The 18,893-nt window shown below is 42.9% G+C and overlaps 1 protein-coding gene and 1 long non-coding RNA gene across 7 annotated transcripts in view; one reads left to right on the top strand and one right to left on the bottom strand.

Moving 5' to 3' along the window:
- Positions 1-18,893, bottom strand: part of SH3RF2 (SH3 domain containing ring finger 2) — a 133,964-nt gene that overhangs the window by 44,555 nt on the left and 70,516 nt on the right. For all 6 annotated transcript variants that reach the window (XR_005355496.1, XM_038530509.1, XM_038530508.1 and 3 more), the window contains exon 5: positions 17,575-17,898. Coding sequence is in view for 5 of the 6 variants with exons in the window: in XM_038530509.1 (XP_038386437.1) it covers positions 17,575-17,898 (324 nt within the window). In the remaining variant the exon portion in view is untranslated. The remainder of the gene's footprint in view (positions 1-17,574; positions 17,899-18,893) is intronic.
- The window catches only part of LOC106557863, a 34,631-nt gene that overhangs the window by 14,840 nt on the left and 898 nt on the right, over positions 1-18,893 (top strand). The window contains exon 3 of the long non-coding RNA XR_005355497.1: positions 17,875-18,076. This is a non-coding gene — a long non-coding RNA (uncharacterized LOC106557863). The remainder of the gene's footprint in view (positions 1-17,874; positions 18,077-18,893) is intronic.

The following is an 18,893-nucleotide window of genomic DNA, read 5'->3' as shown; positions in this document are numbered from 1 at the left end:
TCATGCACTGCACTTGAAGGAAACAGAAAGTAAAGCCTTTCCAGGTGTCATGATACCTGCTAAAAAGGGATAAAGACATGCACTTGCATTTAGGACTGGATCCCTAATTTTGGACCCTCCTTAGAGCAACTGTAAAAGGATTATTTGCATCTTTAGTCTTTAGAATGATACCCCAGCACCCAGTAAAGAAAGTCAGTGTCTAAACCCTCTGGGGCAGCTGTGAAGAAACTATCCTTTTCCCAGTTCTCTCTTCTATTGGTGTTAAAATTTGCTAACAACAAACTATTAAGGTATATTTTTGGGAGAAGTTTTCCTTCTTGTTCTTTATCTTCTCTAGAGGTTCCCTAACTCAGCTTCTTCTCCCAACAATGGTTTTCCACAAAAGGGGGGTGTCATTTCTCTCAAAAGAAGGCTATGTGCCATGCCAGTGGATTTTGACTGGCAGATCCTCATTTACATTTGGAGAGCAAAGATTTGGGAATGTGTGATGCCTTCCTCTCAAGTTGTTCTAAGTGTTCTGATTGCTAGGTGTGGCAATGTGAGCATGAGGTCGAAAAGAAGGCACAATCCCTGCCCTCAAGGGGTGTATAATCTCACTGAGATAAAATGGGGGGATACCTAAACAGATTTTGGAAATCACACAACTACAAGAGCTAGTATGTACAGAATGCTTGCTAGGAGCCCCCTGTTCCTAAGTACTCTGTTATCTCATATAATCCTCACAATACACCAAAAGGTTAAATTCTATTATTAGCATCACCATTCCCAGTTTATAGATGAGAATGTCAAGGCAAAAACATATTAAAGTAATTTTCCCAAGGCCACAGAGCCAGCAAGTTGGCTAAGCTGGGATTCATACCTAAAAGTCCTGACTTTAGGGGTGCCTGGCTGGCTCAGATGGAAGAGCATGCAATTTTTAATCTTGAGGTTGTGAGTTTGAGCCCCATGTTGGGCACAGAGATTGCTTAAATAAATAAACTTAAAAAAAAAAAAAACGTAAAAATCCTGACTTGAGAGCTGGCCCTCTCAGAGCTCCCTTCAGTTATGCAAAGCAGTGTGTGCATTTTGGAGGTTGGACCAAGTGACTGGCTGGCAGGAAAGGCAGAAGGGTTCTCAGGGTGCAGGAGTCAGTGGGGGCTGGAACCTTCAGACAAGCCCTCTTCTGCTCTCTGTACCTCATTTTCCAGGCTGAGCCAGGAAGGGTTTCTGTGGTTTCTGGGGACTCTGTAAAGACAATTAAAAAGAGATTTCCCAGTGACAGAGGTTTTATGGCATACTTGTATGGCTTTCATGAGGCACAGGCAGTAGGATGCCAGGCTGGGCTGTGGCTCTGCGGGAGAGAATTGACCACATTGGGATAGTCACACATGCTCAGGTGGCCACTGGCCAAAACAAAGATGTCACCACACTCAGTGTCACTTTACCCCATCACAGACTGGATAAAATGGCTGTCCCTTATGTAATAACCAAACTCTTTTTTTTTTTTTCTTTTAAGTGCTGTGGCCGGGGGACTCAGGTTCATGCCAATTATGTGAGTCTTGAAAATTCCAAAGGCCCTTCCCCTTGGCTTTAGAATCCTAACATGTGGGAGCTGGAAGGGACCCTGAAGATAATCTCATTTAATCCCCTGAGCCTCAGAGAGGGGAAATGGTATGCTGAAGGTCACATGTGCCAGTTGGTAGTTGGTGAGAGTTAGGTCAGGCCCACCACTGGCAGATGAAATCATGTCTTGGTATCTGGTTGAAGTGGTTGGTATACTTGTTTTCCAGACAGTGTTTCACTCATTTTCAAGAAATATCTATTGGGATTTCTGTGTGCCTCTCTCTGTCCTCATGGAGTTTATATTCTACTGAGGAAGCAGGCAAAACAACAAAAACACACAAAACAAAAAGAAGAAAACAAAGTCTGCATTCTAGAGGAAACAAAGTAACTGCAGGGACGTGTATTAGATAGGGTGCTTTTAATTCCACATTTTCCTACCTGGTTAGGATGACCTCAGACATGAAATTCACCCCAAACCAACACATTGCCCATCCTTTGCACTTGGAATTATACCTTTGGGATCGGTCCTATTCACCTGTAGCACAGAGAAGAGATGGGGCTGAGGATGCATTAACTGAAGGCATATTTTGTCCATATATGGGAGGGAGGCCACAGTCTCATAGGCATGGCTGTCTGGCTTCCAGCCCAAGGGTGCAAGTGTTTTTGTCTTGACAGAAGCCCCAGATGCTAAAGCACTAAAGCATGGGCACACCCTCAGTAAGAGAAGCCATCAATTAAGTTCAAAATCCCATGGCTGGCAAGGCATGAGCAAGCAAGGCAAAATGACGTGATCAGCAGAACGTGGCAGTGATACCCTGTGTCCTCATTATATGGCATCTGTACAGACCCCATAGCCTGCACTCACTTGCTCACTCATAGATCTCTCCTTCCTACATTCGCTCATATTCTTATTTTTTTGTTCAATCTCTCACTTTTACAAAAATTCCCTCAGTCATTTATGTCTTCTTTCATCTAGCTCCTCAAGCTTTACTCATATATTTATCCAGTCTCTTGTTTACATTTATTGACTCATACACATTGGTACACATACATTCGCTGGGTTTTACCCACTTCCTCACTTAACACATCCTACTAACATTTACCAAACATCCCTTGTGTCCAGCTCAATTGGGCTTAGCCCTGGAGGGGTCAGAGGGCACCAGTTACCCTGTCCTTACAGAGTTATTGGCAGTAAGGCAGCTTTTAGATAAATTCCAAAACAAGGTGTGAAATGACGAATGTGCACCTGGAGGCATAGATCAATTATTGTGGGGGTTCAGGTGGTGCCCTCTCAGGCACCCAGTTGTCCTTCTTCCCTGAACTGGTGGAAGGGACCAGATATACATGGTCTCACAAAGGACCTCAGAAATTGCTAGACCAGTGGGTATTTGCATTTTAGAGGAGGAGAGAGGGAGCAATGTTTTAGCCTAAGGGTCAGTAAACTTTCTCTTTAAAGGGTCAGGTAGTAAATACTTTAGGCTTTGTGGGTCTCTGTCACAACTACTCAGTGCTGCCACAGTACAAAGCATAAAGAGAATGGCTGTGTGCCCGCAAAACTTTATTTTGGGACATTGAAAATAGAATTTCATATAATTTTCACATGTCATGGAATGGTCTTCTTTTGATTTCCCTCCATTTAAAACTATAAATACTGGGGTGCCTGTCTAGTTCAGTTGGTGGAGCATTCAACTCTTGGTCTTGGGGTTGTGGGTTCCAGTTCCAGTATAGATCCAGAGATTACTTAAAAAAATGAAATCGTACCAAAAAAATAAAACTGTAAATACCATTCTTAGATTATAGGCCATACAAAACCAGGCTATGGGCCGTATTTGGACTATGGGCTGCAGTTTGCTGATCTCATTTTAGCTCAAAGAAATGAATGAACAATGGATAGATGCCAGGTGGTGCAAACAGTGTGGGGTGGATAGTCCTTCTCCCCATGGCCGCGTTCTCTCCTTATGCAGAGAGATGAGAGCCCAGAGAGCACTTGATTCCAGGCATAAGGAATGGGACTTTGAAAATAAAGGATAGGCATGCTCTGACCTTGTCAATGTTGTATGTACTTGAAACTGACACAGGAGAATGTCTGAAACAATGAACTCTCTCCCTGACCCAGTATGTGCTAGCTCACAGGTATAGGGTTTGCCTCCCAGTGTTTGCCCAGGACTTGGTGCATAAGAGGTACTCAGTAAATCTTTAATGAACGAATGCCTGACATGTGGCAGGCACGCCATGCTTGTGAACAGGGCCACCAAGGTAGTGAGCCTTCTATAATCTGTGCCAGCTCAGGTGAAGTCAGAGGTGGTAGGGAAAGGCCTTAAGAGCTCAGTTAGGTAGCCAGATCTGAGCCTAGCTGGTGGGGATGATTTGTTCACGTTTCCGACTCTGCCCTCTGTGTCCTCAGGGTTGCCCCAGACCCAGCCGTGAGAAAGCACATCTTCCCTAGCTGAAGTGTCTGGAAACAGACAAACTGGTGTTTACAATATTCTCTGCATATGTAAGCAGGTTTTATTATGTATCTAGTTGTGCAATTTTCCACCAGGCCTTGCTTGTTTTGGAGTGGGAAGAGAAGATGAAGGATGGATATTGTGTCTCCCAAAGTCGTGTTTTAAAATATAATGAACATTGTTTTTTTTCTCTAAAAGAAAGTGGCCTATTTCATTTAAGTTTCCCCTTTCTTGGAAAGGAAGAAAAATGAGTGGGAAATATCAGAAAGGGAGACAGAACATGAAAGACTCCTAACTCTGGGAAATGAACTAGGGGTGGTGGAAGGGGAGGTGGGTGGGGGGTGGGGGTGACTGGGTGACGGGCACTGAGGTGGGCACTTGACGGGATGAGCACTGGGTGTTATTCTATATGTTGGTAAATTGAACACCAATAAAAAATAAATTTATAAAAAAAAGTTTCTCCTTTCTTTTCTTTTTTGAGAGCACTGTTCCACATCAAAAGTAAAATTCATGAAGCATTACCAAAGTGTCGTGACAGGGGTGCATATTTTGCTTTTCCATGGGAATCATCTAAGAGCATGTCTCTTCCGCAGAAATCCTTACATATGAAGACCTATTTTTCAGTTCATGCTTTGAGGAAAGGATATAGTGCAGTTGCTTACTTGCTGAATAAACCCAGATGTGCCCCTTGCCTGGTGTAGTCTTCAGATAATGCCACAGAAGATGATGTAGAATCACTGAATCTTGGATTATAGGCCTGTACATGAGTGGCAAACTCATGACACACTTCCTATTCCTGGGTCCATACCAGACATTGCTAATCAATTCCATCCTTCTTCCAAACTGAGCCTGTTCCTGCCCCAGAATCATCCCTAAATGAAGTCAGCATGTGAGAAGCCCCACTCTTGCCGCTTGGGTGGGGAAAGAGCATGTGTTTGGAAGAGAGTCAGACCCAGATTCTGACCCAACCCTAAAATGTAATTGCTGATAACTCTGAATTAGGTATTTAGCTTCTCTGAGTCTCAGTTCTTCCATCTAAGGTGGAAATAACATCTATTCACAATTCTCAGCAGCCAAGATGTATGTAACACCCTGGCTCTGGGTCTGGCATCTGCTACCCACACCATAAAATTAGCTTCTTTCCTGTTAAGTTGAGCAGAGTATAAAGGCGATCTTTTCCCACAATCTACTCAACATACAGATCCCTTCAATTTCTCTGGCCAGGGACACACTAATCTCTGCTTTAATCTCTGTTTGTACATTCCAGTGATGGCACTGGCAAGCCTACCCATCCCACGTTTGGAAAGTTCCAGATTTCTCCAAGGCCCTTATATTCTTCGCATGTGTTTAGAAAGAAGGGTCTGCTGTGGCTACGCAGAAAGGGCCTTTGCCTTGCACATGCCTGATGTTAGCTGCCATCTACTCTGCGTTGACTATATGCCAGGCCCTGTGACTGTCCTTTACCTCACTTGTTGCCACCCGGGGCTGATTTCAATCCCGGGGAACATTTGACAATGGCTGGAGACATTTTTTATAGTCACAACTGAGTGGTGGGTGCTGCCGGCATCTAGCGGGGAGAGACCAGGGACGCTGCTCAACACCTGACAGTGCACAGGTCAATCCCACGACAAAGAATTATCTGGCCTGAAGTGCCAACAGCACTGAGGCCAAGAAATCTTGTCTGTGAACATCTCACTCAGTGTTCTGACAGACCTATGTGAAAGGTGCTATTTGTTTTACGGCTTTAAGATGAAGAAACTGAGGCTCTGCAATGTTGAGCCACACAGCCAAGGTCTCTGTGCCATTAAGGGGGATACCAATGCCCCACATCTTCCTCTCTACTGCCCTCCTTGTGTCTGTTGCCCTGCAGCCTCTCTTTCTCTTGCCCTCCTATTCGATTTTGCTGATTCTATGAGGGGGAGAAAGCACGAGGGAGCATGCAAGCACATGTGTTGCGGGCCCACTGACCTTGGCTATCTATTACCCCTGCTTCTGGCTCCCAGAGCTAAGGAGTTTGTGTTCAAAATGTCTGAAGTGCAAGCTGGGCTGCTCCCTCTTTCACCTGGGCAGGGTTGGGCCTCCTGAGTGCCTCACCTGCCAGGATTAATTGGGCAAAGTGATGATGTCAAGTTTAACTTCTTGTTGGAGAAATGCTGAATCAAGGAAGCAAGCCGAATAGTGGGTTTAATTACTGAACCTGCTTTGGTCACCAGAAACCAGAGAGACTTCTCCGCAGAGGACCTCAGGAAGCTTGGGCGTGGTGGGGAGCCAAGGAGCGCAGGTGTGGCCGCGCACCAAGTGTTGGCATCTGCTGCCCTGACTTCAGGAGAAAGGGAACTGGGCTGCTGGGGCTGAGGAGAGAAGCTGGTGGGACCTTGCATTGCCTGTTTGTTTTCCAGCAAGCTCCGTGCCCACTGTGACCCCAAGATCAAAAGTTACAAGCTCTGCTGGCTGAGCCAGTGGGCACCCTGCTTCACCTGTTTGTTTTTAACCTGGCTGTCTCTGTCCTCCTTCAGTCTCCACCTGAAGATCACTTCATCAGGGAGGCTTCTCTGACCTCCCAGACGAGGTGGGTCCTCCCTCACAAATTCCCATCATTTCCCATCCTTAACTCACAGCACTTCACACACTCACAGTCTCGTAATCAAGTATGTATAATACCTGGTTTCTTATTGGTCTTCCCTGCTAGCCTGCAGGTTTGTAAGAATAGGGACCATGACCCAAGAATAGGGATCATTACCTGTGCCTGGCCCGTGGGAGGCACCCAGAAATTCTTTGTTGGCTGCTTTACTGATGGGCTGTGAGCAGATTGGGCAACTACTCAAGGTGAAGATGGGCTCACAAAAAAAGCTGAAGATGGTGGACAGACAGCTCTGCCTCAATCTCCACCTTGGTCTCTCTTGTCCAAAGCCTTTCTTCCTGGAGCCATTCCTGGTTTCCTTCCCGAGGGTTCCCCTGGAGATTATAGCTGAAGATCTGAACTGAGCAAGTACAGTTGCCCCAGGGGTCTTCTAGATATAAGCCAAAAGTTGCTCCCTTCCTTCTGAAATGGTCACTGTTTATCAGGGGAGCAAAGGAGCTCTTGGAAGCCTCTGCACTGTGAGGCAGGCTCCAACAGATCATCCTCTGATGTGTGTGGCTCATGAATGTCATTCTCAGCAAGGCCTGGGGATGGAGGATGGTTACAGCTTCCTGACATGACCTGGCATTAATAACAGAGTGAACATTTATTGAGCTATTTGCCACTGTCAAACCTGGCCAGTATCTCACATACATGTACTGCCTTGTTTTATCCTCATAGCAATCTTATGAAGTTAAAAAAAAATTAGTTCCATTTCACAGATGAACAGTTGAGGCCCAGAGAGATTATGTAACTTGCCTAATGTTATACTGCTCAGTGAGAGGCAGAGTGAGAGTTTCATCCTGGATCTGGTGGTCCCCAAAGCCCACATTTTCTCATTCGAGACCTGTGCTGAGAAACATTACTGGAAAGCTCTTTGCCTCAGAGAACTCTCCCTGACACCTACTGTATCTTTGCGGTAGGCAGAAAGGAAGCAGGTCTCTTGTGTGATGGTGTGCTTGAGCACAAGGAGGGATCACAATGATGACCATCATTCACTAAATAATAGGAACAGGTTTTCATGGTGTTATCTGGCTTTCTGTTAACAAATTAAACTGCCAAAGATCAGTTTCATCATTCCACCTAGAAAACGAGAAAATTAGGATCTGGAGAGGCAAAGATGCCTCACCCAAGGCCATGCAGCTAAGTGGTGGGAGCTCAGATCAGATTCTCTTTGGCCTACCTGGGTCTGTGATGGCAAGTCCAGTGCTAATAATGGCTATCACCACTTGGGACTATAGGACCCAAAGATGAGACATTAAATTATATAAGGACTCCTAATTCTGTCTTAAATTGCAATGACAAGTTTTTTTGGAAGACCTTGAATCTGTCATAGAAGTACATTTTCCTGCCAGTTTTCTTATGTATGAGACAAGATCATCCTCATGTCTGCCAGTAGTTGTGAAAAATATACCTTAGGACATTCAGCTCAAAAGGACATCTAGATTTTCGAAGATGTTTCACTTGCCTCTTTAAGTCAGGGGTTCTCCTCAGTGACACAAATGATGATATGTTCTAAGAGCTCTGCTTGGAGGAAAGAAGGTGATAGCAATGGCCATAGGTAGCCCCAATGACTCTTCATGAAAGCCTCTACCCATTTTGCAGATGAGGACACTAAGGCTCAATGGGGTAAGGTACTCAGTTCGATGTCCCTTACGAATTACATGGCAAAATATGGCATGAAGCTTTGCCTAACTCAAAGCCTTCTTTATTTATATTAAACTGCCTTCCTCTGTAGGGAAAAATAAAAACCCAAATCAAAGCCCAACAGTAATAGTTTCCATAGGCTCCTTCAGCATTTTCAGTATTCATTTTCTCACAACCTTTGTGATGGTAGAGACTTCTTGGAACTCATGAAATCCCTCATGCTCTGATTTATGTTCTGTTCCTCTTCTGGACCCGGGAGTATAAAGCCAGTATATAAACTCAAGTTTGGTAAAATAAAATCAACACTCACTCTCAAATTTATCCTTTCTTTTCCAGGCTGAAGAAAACCTAGGCTTTTTCTCCTAGTCTTAGCCCAGGGTGGGAACCAGACCTTAGGAGGAGTGGGAGGATGAGCAAATGGCTGAAGAGACCAGGATGCTGAGGCTGGCCTGAGGGCAGTGATAAGGATATAAACAAGAAGACTGACACAGGCAGGCAGGGGGAGATTAGCCTGGCTGGCAGCGGCCAGTGGAAAAAGGGTAGCAGCAGTTCAGTGATGGCAAACATGCCAAGTGAGAAGGTGGTGAGAAATGAGTCCTATCTTTGAGCTAGGGAAACGCCCAGGAACAAACAAGGAAGAGAGAGAGAGAGAGAGAGAGAGAGAGAAACAGAGACAGAAGGGATATAGCGGTTGAGGCATGAATTTTGGATTGCTCAACATATGCTGAGCACCTATGATATACAGGTTTGGAAATCACTGTGAAATAAAGTAGGTATGACAGTACAGCATGTTACACATAATCAGCCCTTAGAAAGTAGTAGTCAGTCTTGTAGAAGAACTACAGCTTAAAAATAATTTAGGAAGAATGATAGATTTGGAAAGTCACTATTTGCAACCTCAAATGAATGTTCATGAACAGCACCTTAAACCATTAGGTGAAATGCTGATGGGGAACCTTATAATGGGCAGAGAAGGCTGACAACACATGAATCTGAATCAATGCAAAATGAGAGACATTCTTTTACATGTAAAATCTGGACCCTGACCTCACATCATACACAAAAATTAACTCCAAATTCATATACCTAAATGTAAAACTAGAAAAGTCTTAGATGAAATTGTAGGGTAAATTTGGTGAAATTGGACTATGCAATGGATTCTTACATATGTAAGCAATGAGGGAAAGAACAGATAAACCGGACATTATCTGTAATTAAAACTTTTGTACTTCAAAGGACTCCACCAAGAACATGAAAAGGCAATTACAGAATAGTAAAAAATTTTGCAAGTCACATGTCTGATAAGAGACATGCACCTTGCATATATGTACATATGTACAGAATTTTAAAACTCAGTAATAAGATAAATGACCCAATTAAAAAATATAGCAAAGGATATGAATAGACAGTTCTCTAAAGAATTTGCATATTCAATAAACACATGAACAGACGCTTAGCCATTAAGGAAATGCAAATCAAAACCACAGTGGATACCACTTCATACCCATTAAGACGGCTATAATAAAAAAGACAGATAGTAAAACAAGTGTTGGTGAAGATGTGGAGAAATTGGAACCCTCATAAACTGTTGGTGAGAATGTACAATAGTGCAATCACTTGGGAAAATAGTTGGCAGTTCCTCAGCTAGACATAAAGTTACCATATGATCTAGCAATTCCATTCCTAGTTATATAACCATGTGAAAACACTTGCCCACACAAAAACCTGTACACAAATGTTCACAGCAGGATTATTTATAATACTAAAAAGTCAAAGAAAAAAACCCAGATGTCCATCAACTGATAGTTGGATAAACAAAATGTAGTATATCCACATAATATTCTACACAATGGAATATTATCAACTATGAAAAAAGAAGTACTGACACCTACTACCATGGATGAACTTTGAAACACAATGCTAAGTGAAAGAAGCAAGCCCCCAAGGACCAAATACTCTGTGATTCTGCTTATATGAGTATAATAGGCAAGTATATAGATACAGAAAGTAAATGGGAATTGCCTAGGGCTGAGTTGGGGGGTGGAGGGAAATGGGGGGTTTAGGGGTGATGGCTAAGAGGTGTGGGCTTTCTTTTTGGAATAAGGAAATATTTTAAGTTATGGTAACAGATGTACAATGCTATAAATATATTAAAAGCCAATGAATTGTGCACTTAAACAAACAAGACAAAAACCAAAAAAAAAAAAAGTACTTAGCATTATCTATGAGGTATTCTTGGAAAGTCAAGCCTGAAGCTGATTAAGTCTGCAGACCTAAATACCAGTGTACAGAAAGCACAGAATAGAGAGGAATGTGTTAAACAATGCTGCAAATATGCAACTGGCAATACTCAGAATGCAAAAATCCAACAAGACAAACTACCTGGCTTCTAGGTAGCCAGGCTACCTATGCATGGCTAAGGACCAAACAAGGAAAGAGGAGTTTGTGGAATAAAAGAAATCTAAGAGACATATCAACCCAATGCAAAGTGTTTCCAATCCATCATCTGGATGCCATTTAAACAAATCAACTGTAAAAAAAAACATTTAGAAGGCTAATATGGACATTTGAACAGTGGCTGACTAATGTTTTTAAGAAATCACCGCCCACACTGATGTAATGAGCACTGATATTATATAAGACTGATGAATCACTGAACTCTACCTCCAAAACTAATAATACACTATATGTTAATTAATTGAATTTAAATTAAAAAAAGAAATTGCTTCCGACTTTCTAATGTGTGAGAATGGTATTATGGTGATGTTCAACTCTTAGAAAAAAATACTAAAACTGGTAAAGAGGTATTGAGATACGTGTGGATGGAATGATAGGATGCCTGAGGTTTGCTTCCAAAGAACCCAGTTGGGGAGCAGGTTCAGGGCTGGGGCTCTAACTGAAGTCAGACTGGCCTATGAGTGTATAATTGTTGAGACTTGGTGTTGTGTACATGAGGGTTCATTATACTCTTCTTTCTGCTTTTGCATATGTTTAAAATTTTCCATTATAAAAAGTTCAAAGACATGTACAACATAGTGATCGACGAGAAATCTAGCAACTGATGTCTATGAAATTTTGACTGCTAAAATATTTAATAACAAAAACAATAATCAAAGTGCTAGCCAAGCACTTTATAGCCACTTTGCCTACTCTGATTTCCCAACAATCTTTTGAGGTAGAGGTTACTCCTGTTCTGATGGAATCCTAAGGCACAGAGTGGCTACTGACTCACCCTAAGTTTCCTCACTGAGATGAGGAAGAGGTGGCTGGGTCCAAGACCATAGGGGTTTCTCCTGGACAAAACACTGCTTCTCTAGGTGGCTTGTGATAGTTTTTTCCCCGGGGGGAACTGGCTGAGCAGAGGGCAGTGGAGTTCCTGTGGTTCTACCTTGTGTCTTTTCTTACTGTTGGATGTCCATCAGGGAACTCCTGTTCAGGTATTACTGATAATTTATGAGAACAGTTCAAGGGGCTGTCTCTGGCCAGGGGTACACTCTTGAAAACTTACCAAACAAATTTCAAGCACCTATTAGGCTCCACAGAAGATACTTTGGGGCAGGTAAGATGACATGGAACAAAACAGTTTGAGCAGATATGTACCCACTCAATGGTGGCTTTCTATTTTTCTAGCCACAACTGTTTGGGACCACCCCAGCCAGTTCAAGAGTGCTCTGATAAATTCATTTATGAATAGGGATTTATTGAGTGAAAAGTGGAAAGATAGAAAATTTTATCTTAGGCGGTATTAACATAAGACTATAAGAATAGGCTAAATATATTTCTGTAAATTACCTTAGAAAAGGAGAGTTAGCTAGAATCCTAAGCATAAACTAGCATTGAGACTGTGTCCAAAGGAAAGAAATTATCTAAATATTGCCATCTCTCATGGCAGTCGGGCTGAGAAACTCCCATGAAAGAGAGAAAGGGAGAGGATCTGGACTAGTAGTTCAAGCTCCTAAAAGTTACTTTATTCAGTGTTTCAAATATAGGATTGAAAGGAAAGACTTACAAGACTTCAGAATTCCCCAAGGTCTGTGACAGCTCATCTTCCCAGGAGCCCAGGAAAGATGCTTGGAGTTGTCATTATTATCCTGGGGGGTGGCGGGGGGGTGGGGGTGGGGGCAGAGGAGGCATGCAGGAGTTAATCACATTCCTACCCTGACTTAGGGAACTGCCATTTTCCACCATCTTATCTCTTTTGTTTTCTGGGTAAACAGAAGAAGGGATCAGGTTTGGTAATTATTTTTAAAAGTCAGAGGTCTTTGACTCTGTTTTTAATTCTCGAGGCAAATTATGTTATTACAAACCTTTACTGTGGTTTTTGGGAAGTCAACAGTAACATAAATGAACAAAACACCATCCCTGCCCTTAAGAAGTATCCAGTCTCAATGAGCATGGTGAAAGATAGGCGCGCAGTATGGATAGTGCAAAGAAGAATGTATAAACAATATGCTGTGAACACAGCGGGAGATACTAATTCTGCCAGGGAGAACCGGCAAGAAGTTCCTCGAAGAAATGGTATGCGTATAGGCCTCTGGGGTGTGGATAGGATTGTGACAGGTGAATGCACCAAAAATAAATTCCAGGAGAAACAGCCTTTAATTTATTCAACAAACATTTGTTCATCGCCCATAATAACACTGATACTATGCCGGGCACAAGGACCCACAGCAGAGTGGCCTAGTGTATACATACTGTGCTTAATAAGGTCAGGGAGATCACTGCAACTTTTGTGTGTGTGCACACTCTTGTGTGTATATGTGCACACACATGCATACATTTTCGTGTGTGTGTGTGTGCCGTTCATATGGGGGATCTCGGAGTGCTGGGAGGGGGACTGTAGCCAGATCATGGAGGGCCTAGAATGCCTTCATTTATTTAGGGGAGAGAGCACAGGTCTCCCCTCAAATCCTGGGTCTGTTTCTCACTTTGAGACCTTGGGCAAGTTGCCTATCTTTCTGTCCCCAAGTTTTCCTGTTTGGTAAAATGGGCATAGCAGTGCATACTCTTAACAGTTGTGAGGATAGTCTGTAGGTTTGCAAATTGTTATAGTTTCTGGCTTTTAGTGGCTGCTCATTAAGCAGCAGGTATGACTTCTTCTGTGGACTGCAGGCAACCAGTCTGGGCAAGAGAAGCAGCTGAATGGATCTGGGTTTTCAAGAAATTGTGATAGAGGCCATGATTAGAAGAATGGGTGGGAGTGAAGGGGCAGACAGGGTGAGGGTGGTGATTGAGCCTGAGCTCTGGGAGAACAGGAAGGAGGCTGAAGCAATGGTCTAGGCAAGAAATGAGGACCCAAACTAAGGCATTGAGATGGAATGGACAGAAGCTATATAACTAGGTGGCAAAATGAGCTTGCTGACTAACTGAATGTAAGAGGTGAGGGAAAGAAAAATCTCTGGAATGGTGACAGGCTTTTTTCTAGGTGTCCAGCAATCCCACTAACCTGGATCTGTGATACAGGAGGAAGGGCAGGCTGCAGGAAGGGGGACTGGTGGGGGGGGTGTGTGAGAGAGGAGGAAGTCAGGGGTATACTGAGGGACCAGAACCTCTTAGGAAGTCTGCTGTTAGAGAAAACAAGAACACTTCATTGTTCTGTGAGTGTGGGAGAAATGGGACAAGTAGGCTCTGTGTCATGAATAAGTGAATTTTAGAATCTCTAGAGTGGGCACTTGTGACTTCCACTGCTGAAGGACTTCATTCTAACTTGTGTCCCATGCTGTTGATTTTCTCCTTTTAAGGCATCCCTTCTCAGTGCAGACCTAGGGATCATCTTCAGGACTCTGAAGCCTGAAGGCCAACTCCATGGGTTCCAATCCTCCTACTTATCCTCCTCCATCACCCTTTCCCAGGGAGCCTCCTCAGCCTCCTCGGGTCTAATCCTGAATTGTTTTCTAAGTACAGTTGTATTTAGTGCAACGTTTATCCTTGAGGTCATTTCCTGACATTGTAGCCAAATGTCAGGTGGTTTCCCACAGGTGGGAAGACACAACACCAACAACAGGAAAACAAAATTCCTTGCTTTGGCCTCTCTTTTCATATACTTCTGTGAACATAAAACTGTATTACTTACCATATATGGAAGATAACCCATCAGACTACATGAAAAAATGTTCAGTGTTATTCAGTTCAGAGATGGGCAACAGCTTGCCTCAAGCCCTGACCCTCAGGCCCTGCTCTTTCCTCCTTCCAGAGGCAGATTATTAGCAAGAGTCAGAACCAAACTGGGACCTTCTTAGTATCATCAAGAGGGTTGGGGAAAATCGGAAAGGGAACAGCATTCTCAGTCTATAGCTCTGTGTTGTTAAATTCTGAGTCTTTGTACTGCTAAAGCTAGTGTGGGTGTCAGCAGGGCCTCATCTCATGTTAGAAGTCTTAACTCCACTAAAGTTAGTCATTCATTTTTGTGTCCTTGCTAGATTGGGAGTTCCTTGATAGTAAGAGCTTACTCATAGTATCTTCGGCAGTGTATGTAATGGTTGGACACAGCTGATAATTCATAAAGGAACAAAGTGTGATAGCAAATGACAATCTTTCAGCGTAAAAGACTTAGGGCAATTGTTTGTTGAGGAATGGAGTGGGTGGGGAAAACAATGCTGTAGGGCCTGGAAGTCTAATAGGAGTCTGGTGAAGCGTCTGAGAGAAGGGAGGCTATAGACACCCAAGATGAACCACATTGACATCATAACAGTGTTGCCTGATGAGGCCTCTGTTGAAGACATAGTGCAGTGACAAAAGTGTATGTTCTAATATCACACAGTTCTAGGGTTAATCCAGACTCTCACTGTTTACTATTTACATGAACTATGACCATACTATTTTTGGTGAGACCTTAATTACCTTGCTGTAAAGTGGTGATAACACCTCCTCTACAAAGAGTCTTACTATCTTTTAGGATAGAGGGTGGGACTTAGGAGACCAGCAGCAAATAAAGACTTTGCTATCAGAGGATATTATCCTATCTATCTGTCTATTTCTCTATCCATCAATCATACTAGTCTCAGTAAGTGTTCAGGATTATTATTGCTGTTCTTCTTGCTTTGGTAGTTGAATCCCCAATACTAACTATGGTTGCTAGTATATTGTAAGCACCCAAAAGATGTTTATTGGTTCAAAGAGTTACACTGACCTGTGAGCTTTCTACGGGAAACTATTCCTCTTCCAGTCTTTCCTGTCTGAGTATTTGTCACCACCATCTTCCCAGATGTTTAAGTCAGAAGTCTTGATTCCTTGATTTATGGGGTGCCTGCTAGGAACTAGGGTGGTGCGATGGGGAAGGTAAAGGCAGCTTGAAAAACTAGACCCAAACTCAGCTCTCCAGGATGTTAGAGAAAAAAGGAAGCAAAAGAACTTATCATTTGTTCAATTTTTTACCCATCTTTAGATGTAGCTTATAAGTGAAGCATTTTAAGAGTGTTTTTGACAATATCTGGGCAAACATGTAGAAATACTTATAATCCACTGTCATCTGAATTGAGAAAGGCTATCAGTACTGTGCATAGGTTTCCTGGGAATAAGATATGCAAATGTCATACTTCAGAATTCTCACCATCTGTGAAAACTAGGAAGTAACACTATTTTATTTTATTTTTTTTATTAAAACTTTCTTTGGGGGATACTATTTATTTTAAATCCTACTAGGATTCCCCACTTTGGTTCAGCCTTTCTGTAGATGAGGTAAATGACTGGAAAGAAGAATTAAAAAGGCACATGAAAAGTGACTCTTGGCTAAATCTCTGGGGAAACCAACTTACAGCTGAGTGAGTTTGCTTATAACTACTGAGTGTAGGCTGTACTTTACATATCTATCTCTCTATATAAAAAATGGCTTCAGAAAAATTCAGTTAGTCTTTGGCTTAATTTTGAGTCACTAGGCCCCTCATTTTAGAGGGTGTATATTGTGTGTGTGTGTGTGTGTGTGTGTATGTGTGTTGGAGGGAGAACTGGGTACAAAGCGTGTACGTACTTGTAAAAAAGCATTTGGAATGTGTGTGTAGGAAGAGAAATTTATGGGTTTTTATGTAAGGAGGGAGGATGTGGAGGGAAAAATGTATTTGTGTGTGTGTGTGTGTGTGCCCACGTTCGTGTATGTAGTGCAGATGGTGGGCTGAAGTACACGAGCTGCCAGCCTCTTAGAGATCCAGACAGTGGTGCAAGATATAAAATGTCGTAGACGGTGATTGTTTTCATTTTAGACCAGTACACAGGTCTTTGAGAAGCCCTTGACTTTCTCCTCCTCCTTGTCTTGTTAAAAAGGGATTAGAGTCCAATTAAGTCCTTTAATCCCAAGGTAGAGATTCATGTTTTAAAACAAGATTTACAGCTTCAAAAAAATACATCAGTGCAAGCTGAAGTTTGTCCTTTCAAGTTGCCACCTGCATGGTTCTAAAGAGTGTTTTCAGCAGAATCCCCAACACGCAGTTATTCTTAATTACTTTGCCTCATACCTCCAGTCCTTCATCTTTCAAAGTACCCTTCAACCTAAATAGCCACATGCTGTTAGAAGTACTTCTGCTTCTGGATTGCCACAATCGCCGCTTGCTTTATCTCCCTTCAGTTGGCAATTCAGTGTTCTGGCTTAATAATAATAATACTAAGAGCTAATGCTTATTGGATGTTTAGTATGTGCCAGGCATTGTGCTAAGCACTTTACATGTATTATCTTACTAGATAATACATATAAAAACACGCAGGGTTGGCTTCATAGGTGTGTGACATATGCAGTCACAGGGGCTCTGTGTTTAGAAGGGCTCTTCCCTTGGTTTAATGCTCTGCTGTTGCTGTATAGAAATTCTTAACCATTTCTGAGCAAGGGACCTGCATTTTCACTTTTCACTGGGCCCTGCAGATTATGTAGCCAGTTCTGAAAACACCTAGTAACCCACATTTAACCCATACTTCTCTTTTCCTTCCTTTCCATGTGATGCCTAAGACATCGCCACAGGATGGAACAGTGAATTTCAGTGCCAAAACCTTCTCTGGAAAATGGATGCCCTTATTTGGAGGGAGTACTTTAAGAGACAGGAATCACATCATGGCTTTTAGCATGGGAAAGCAAAATATCTGTGAGGATCCCCAGTGACTCCTCTTAGCCTCAGTTTTCTTACTTGTAAAATGGGGGTAACAGTAACACCACCTAACTCAAGAGGCTGTTTCAAGGACAACATGAGATCATGTGTCTATAGTTCTGACACAGAATATACACTATTAATGCATTATGGCTGCTCAGCAGGTACTCAATATCCACTGTTGCTTGTGACATGGTGTGTGTCACCTGCCTAATCCCAAGGTGCCTTATCCCAAGGGTTTGTTTCCTACCTGTCCCACAGAGCTGGGAGGAATATCTGTTTTCTCCATGTGCTGGGTGATCACAGAAGGGTTGCTGGAGCTGATGAGCACCGGAGTGCTGATCTCTACCATATGGCGCCCAGAGGGAGAATGAACCATTCTGTTGAGAGTGTTCAAGGCTGTTGTGATGGAGAACTGCCCAGGTCCCTTCCTCCTGGATCCAGGGCCCCTGCGGAGGGTGGGCGTGTTGTTTGCTTTGCCTCGGGAGGATGAGGGCACCAGGGACAGGGTCTTTGTGCGGGCTGACTGCCGGCCTTTGTTCTTCTCTAGGAGGTGTCTTGCAGTGAGGTTTGGCTGAAAACACAGAAGATCCATGAGAAGTCAGTCTCCCTTAGTATGAGCAGCGAAGTCCTACTCAGGCTGGTCTGAAGCCAGTTCAGATGTTACTGTCATCTTTGGTCAACTTCCATCTTTTATCAGTACTTCCCAGTTACTTCACTGTATCAATACACTCTGACAACTCTCTTGCAAAGTAGGTACTGCTCTTATTCTTTACTGAGGTCAGCAGGGGTGAAAATAAACTATGATACTCTTCCCTGATTGGGAGCATTCTTCCTTCATCCACTTTTCCTGGGCACTCTCCCACCCTTTTCCTCCTCTAGCCACGCCTGAATGCCACTGGGTGGGCTGCAGCCCCTGTGTTCGCCCACTGTGGCACTTTACACACCACACTGTTCATTTCCCTTCCTTCCTTCCAGTGGACTGGTGGCCACCCGAGGGCAGAGAGCTCACACAGGTCCATCTCTGCCCTATCCCACAGTGGGTGCTCAGTGAGTATTTGTGGAATCATGTGCACATGAAGCTGCTCTGGTTTATACATTTGATAATCATCTGTGCTAGAATGTGAATCCATTTGGAACTTTGAATCTTTATGTTAAGACCATCTTTTACTACTTCCTTTAAACACTTTCATCTCCCCACCATTATTTCTTGTTCTGTATCTCTTAATCTGTGATATGCTCGTTAATCAGGAAAATAATAAAAGGGGAGGAAAAGAAAACGAATAGAAAAGAAAGAGCAAGCCTTGTTTTGTAGAGTTTACTAATTTCTATGATATAAATATCTACTAGTGGTTTACAACTAGCTAGCAGAATTTCTGAAAAATGTAAAAACCAGCTCTTGCAATCTAGTTCTAGCTTTAGCACAACCACTAACTGTGCTATAGTTTGAGTTCAATTCCTTCAGAAGGCTGAAATACGCTGACAAAGTTGCCCCCTAAAGCCACATATCTCATTCTAATGTAGAGATGCAACTATAGAGGTAAAAGGGAATTTGCCCATTTAAGAACT

The sequence above is a fragment of the Canis lupus genome, chromosome 2 (genome assembly GCF_011100685.1).
Source record: "Canis lupus familiaris isolate Mischka breed German Shepherd chromosome 2, alternate assembly UU_Cfam_GSD_1.0, whole genome shotgun sequence".
NCBI classification, from domain to species: Eukaryota; Metazoa; Chordata; class Mammalia; order Carnivora; family Canidae; genus Canis; species Canis lupus.
This window is presented reverse-complemented; position numbering and strand designations above follow the sequence as displayed.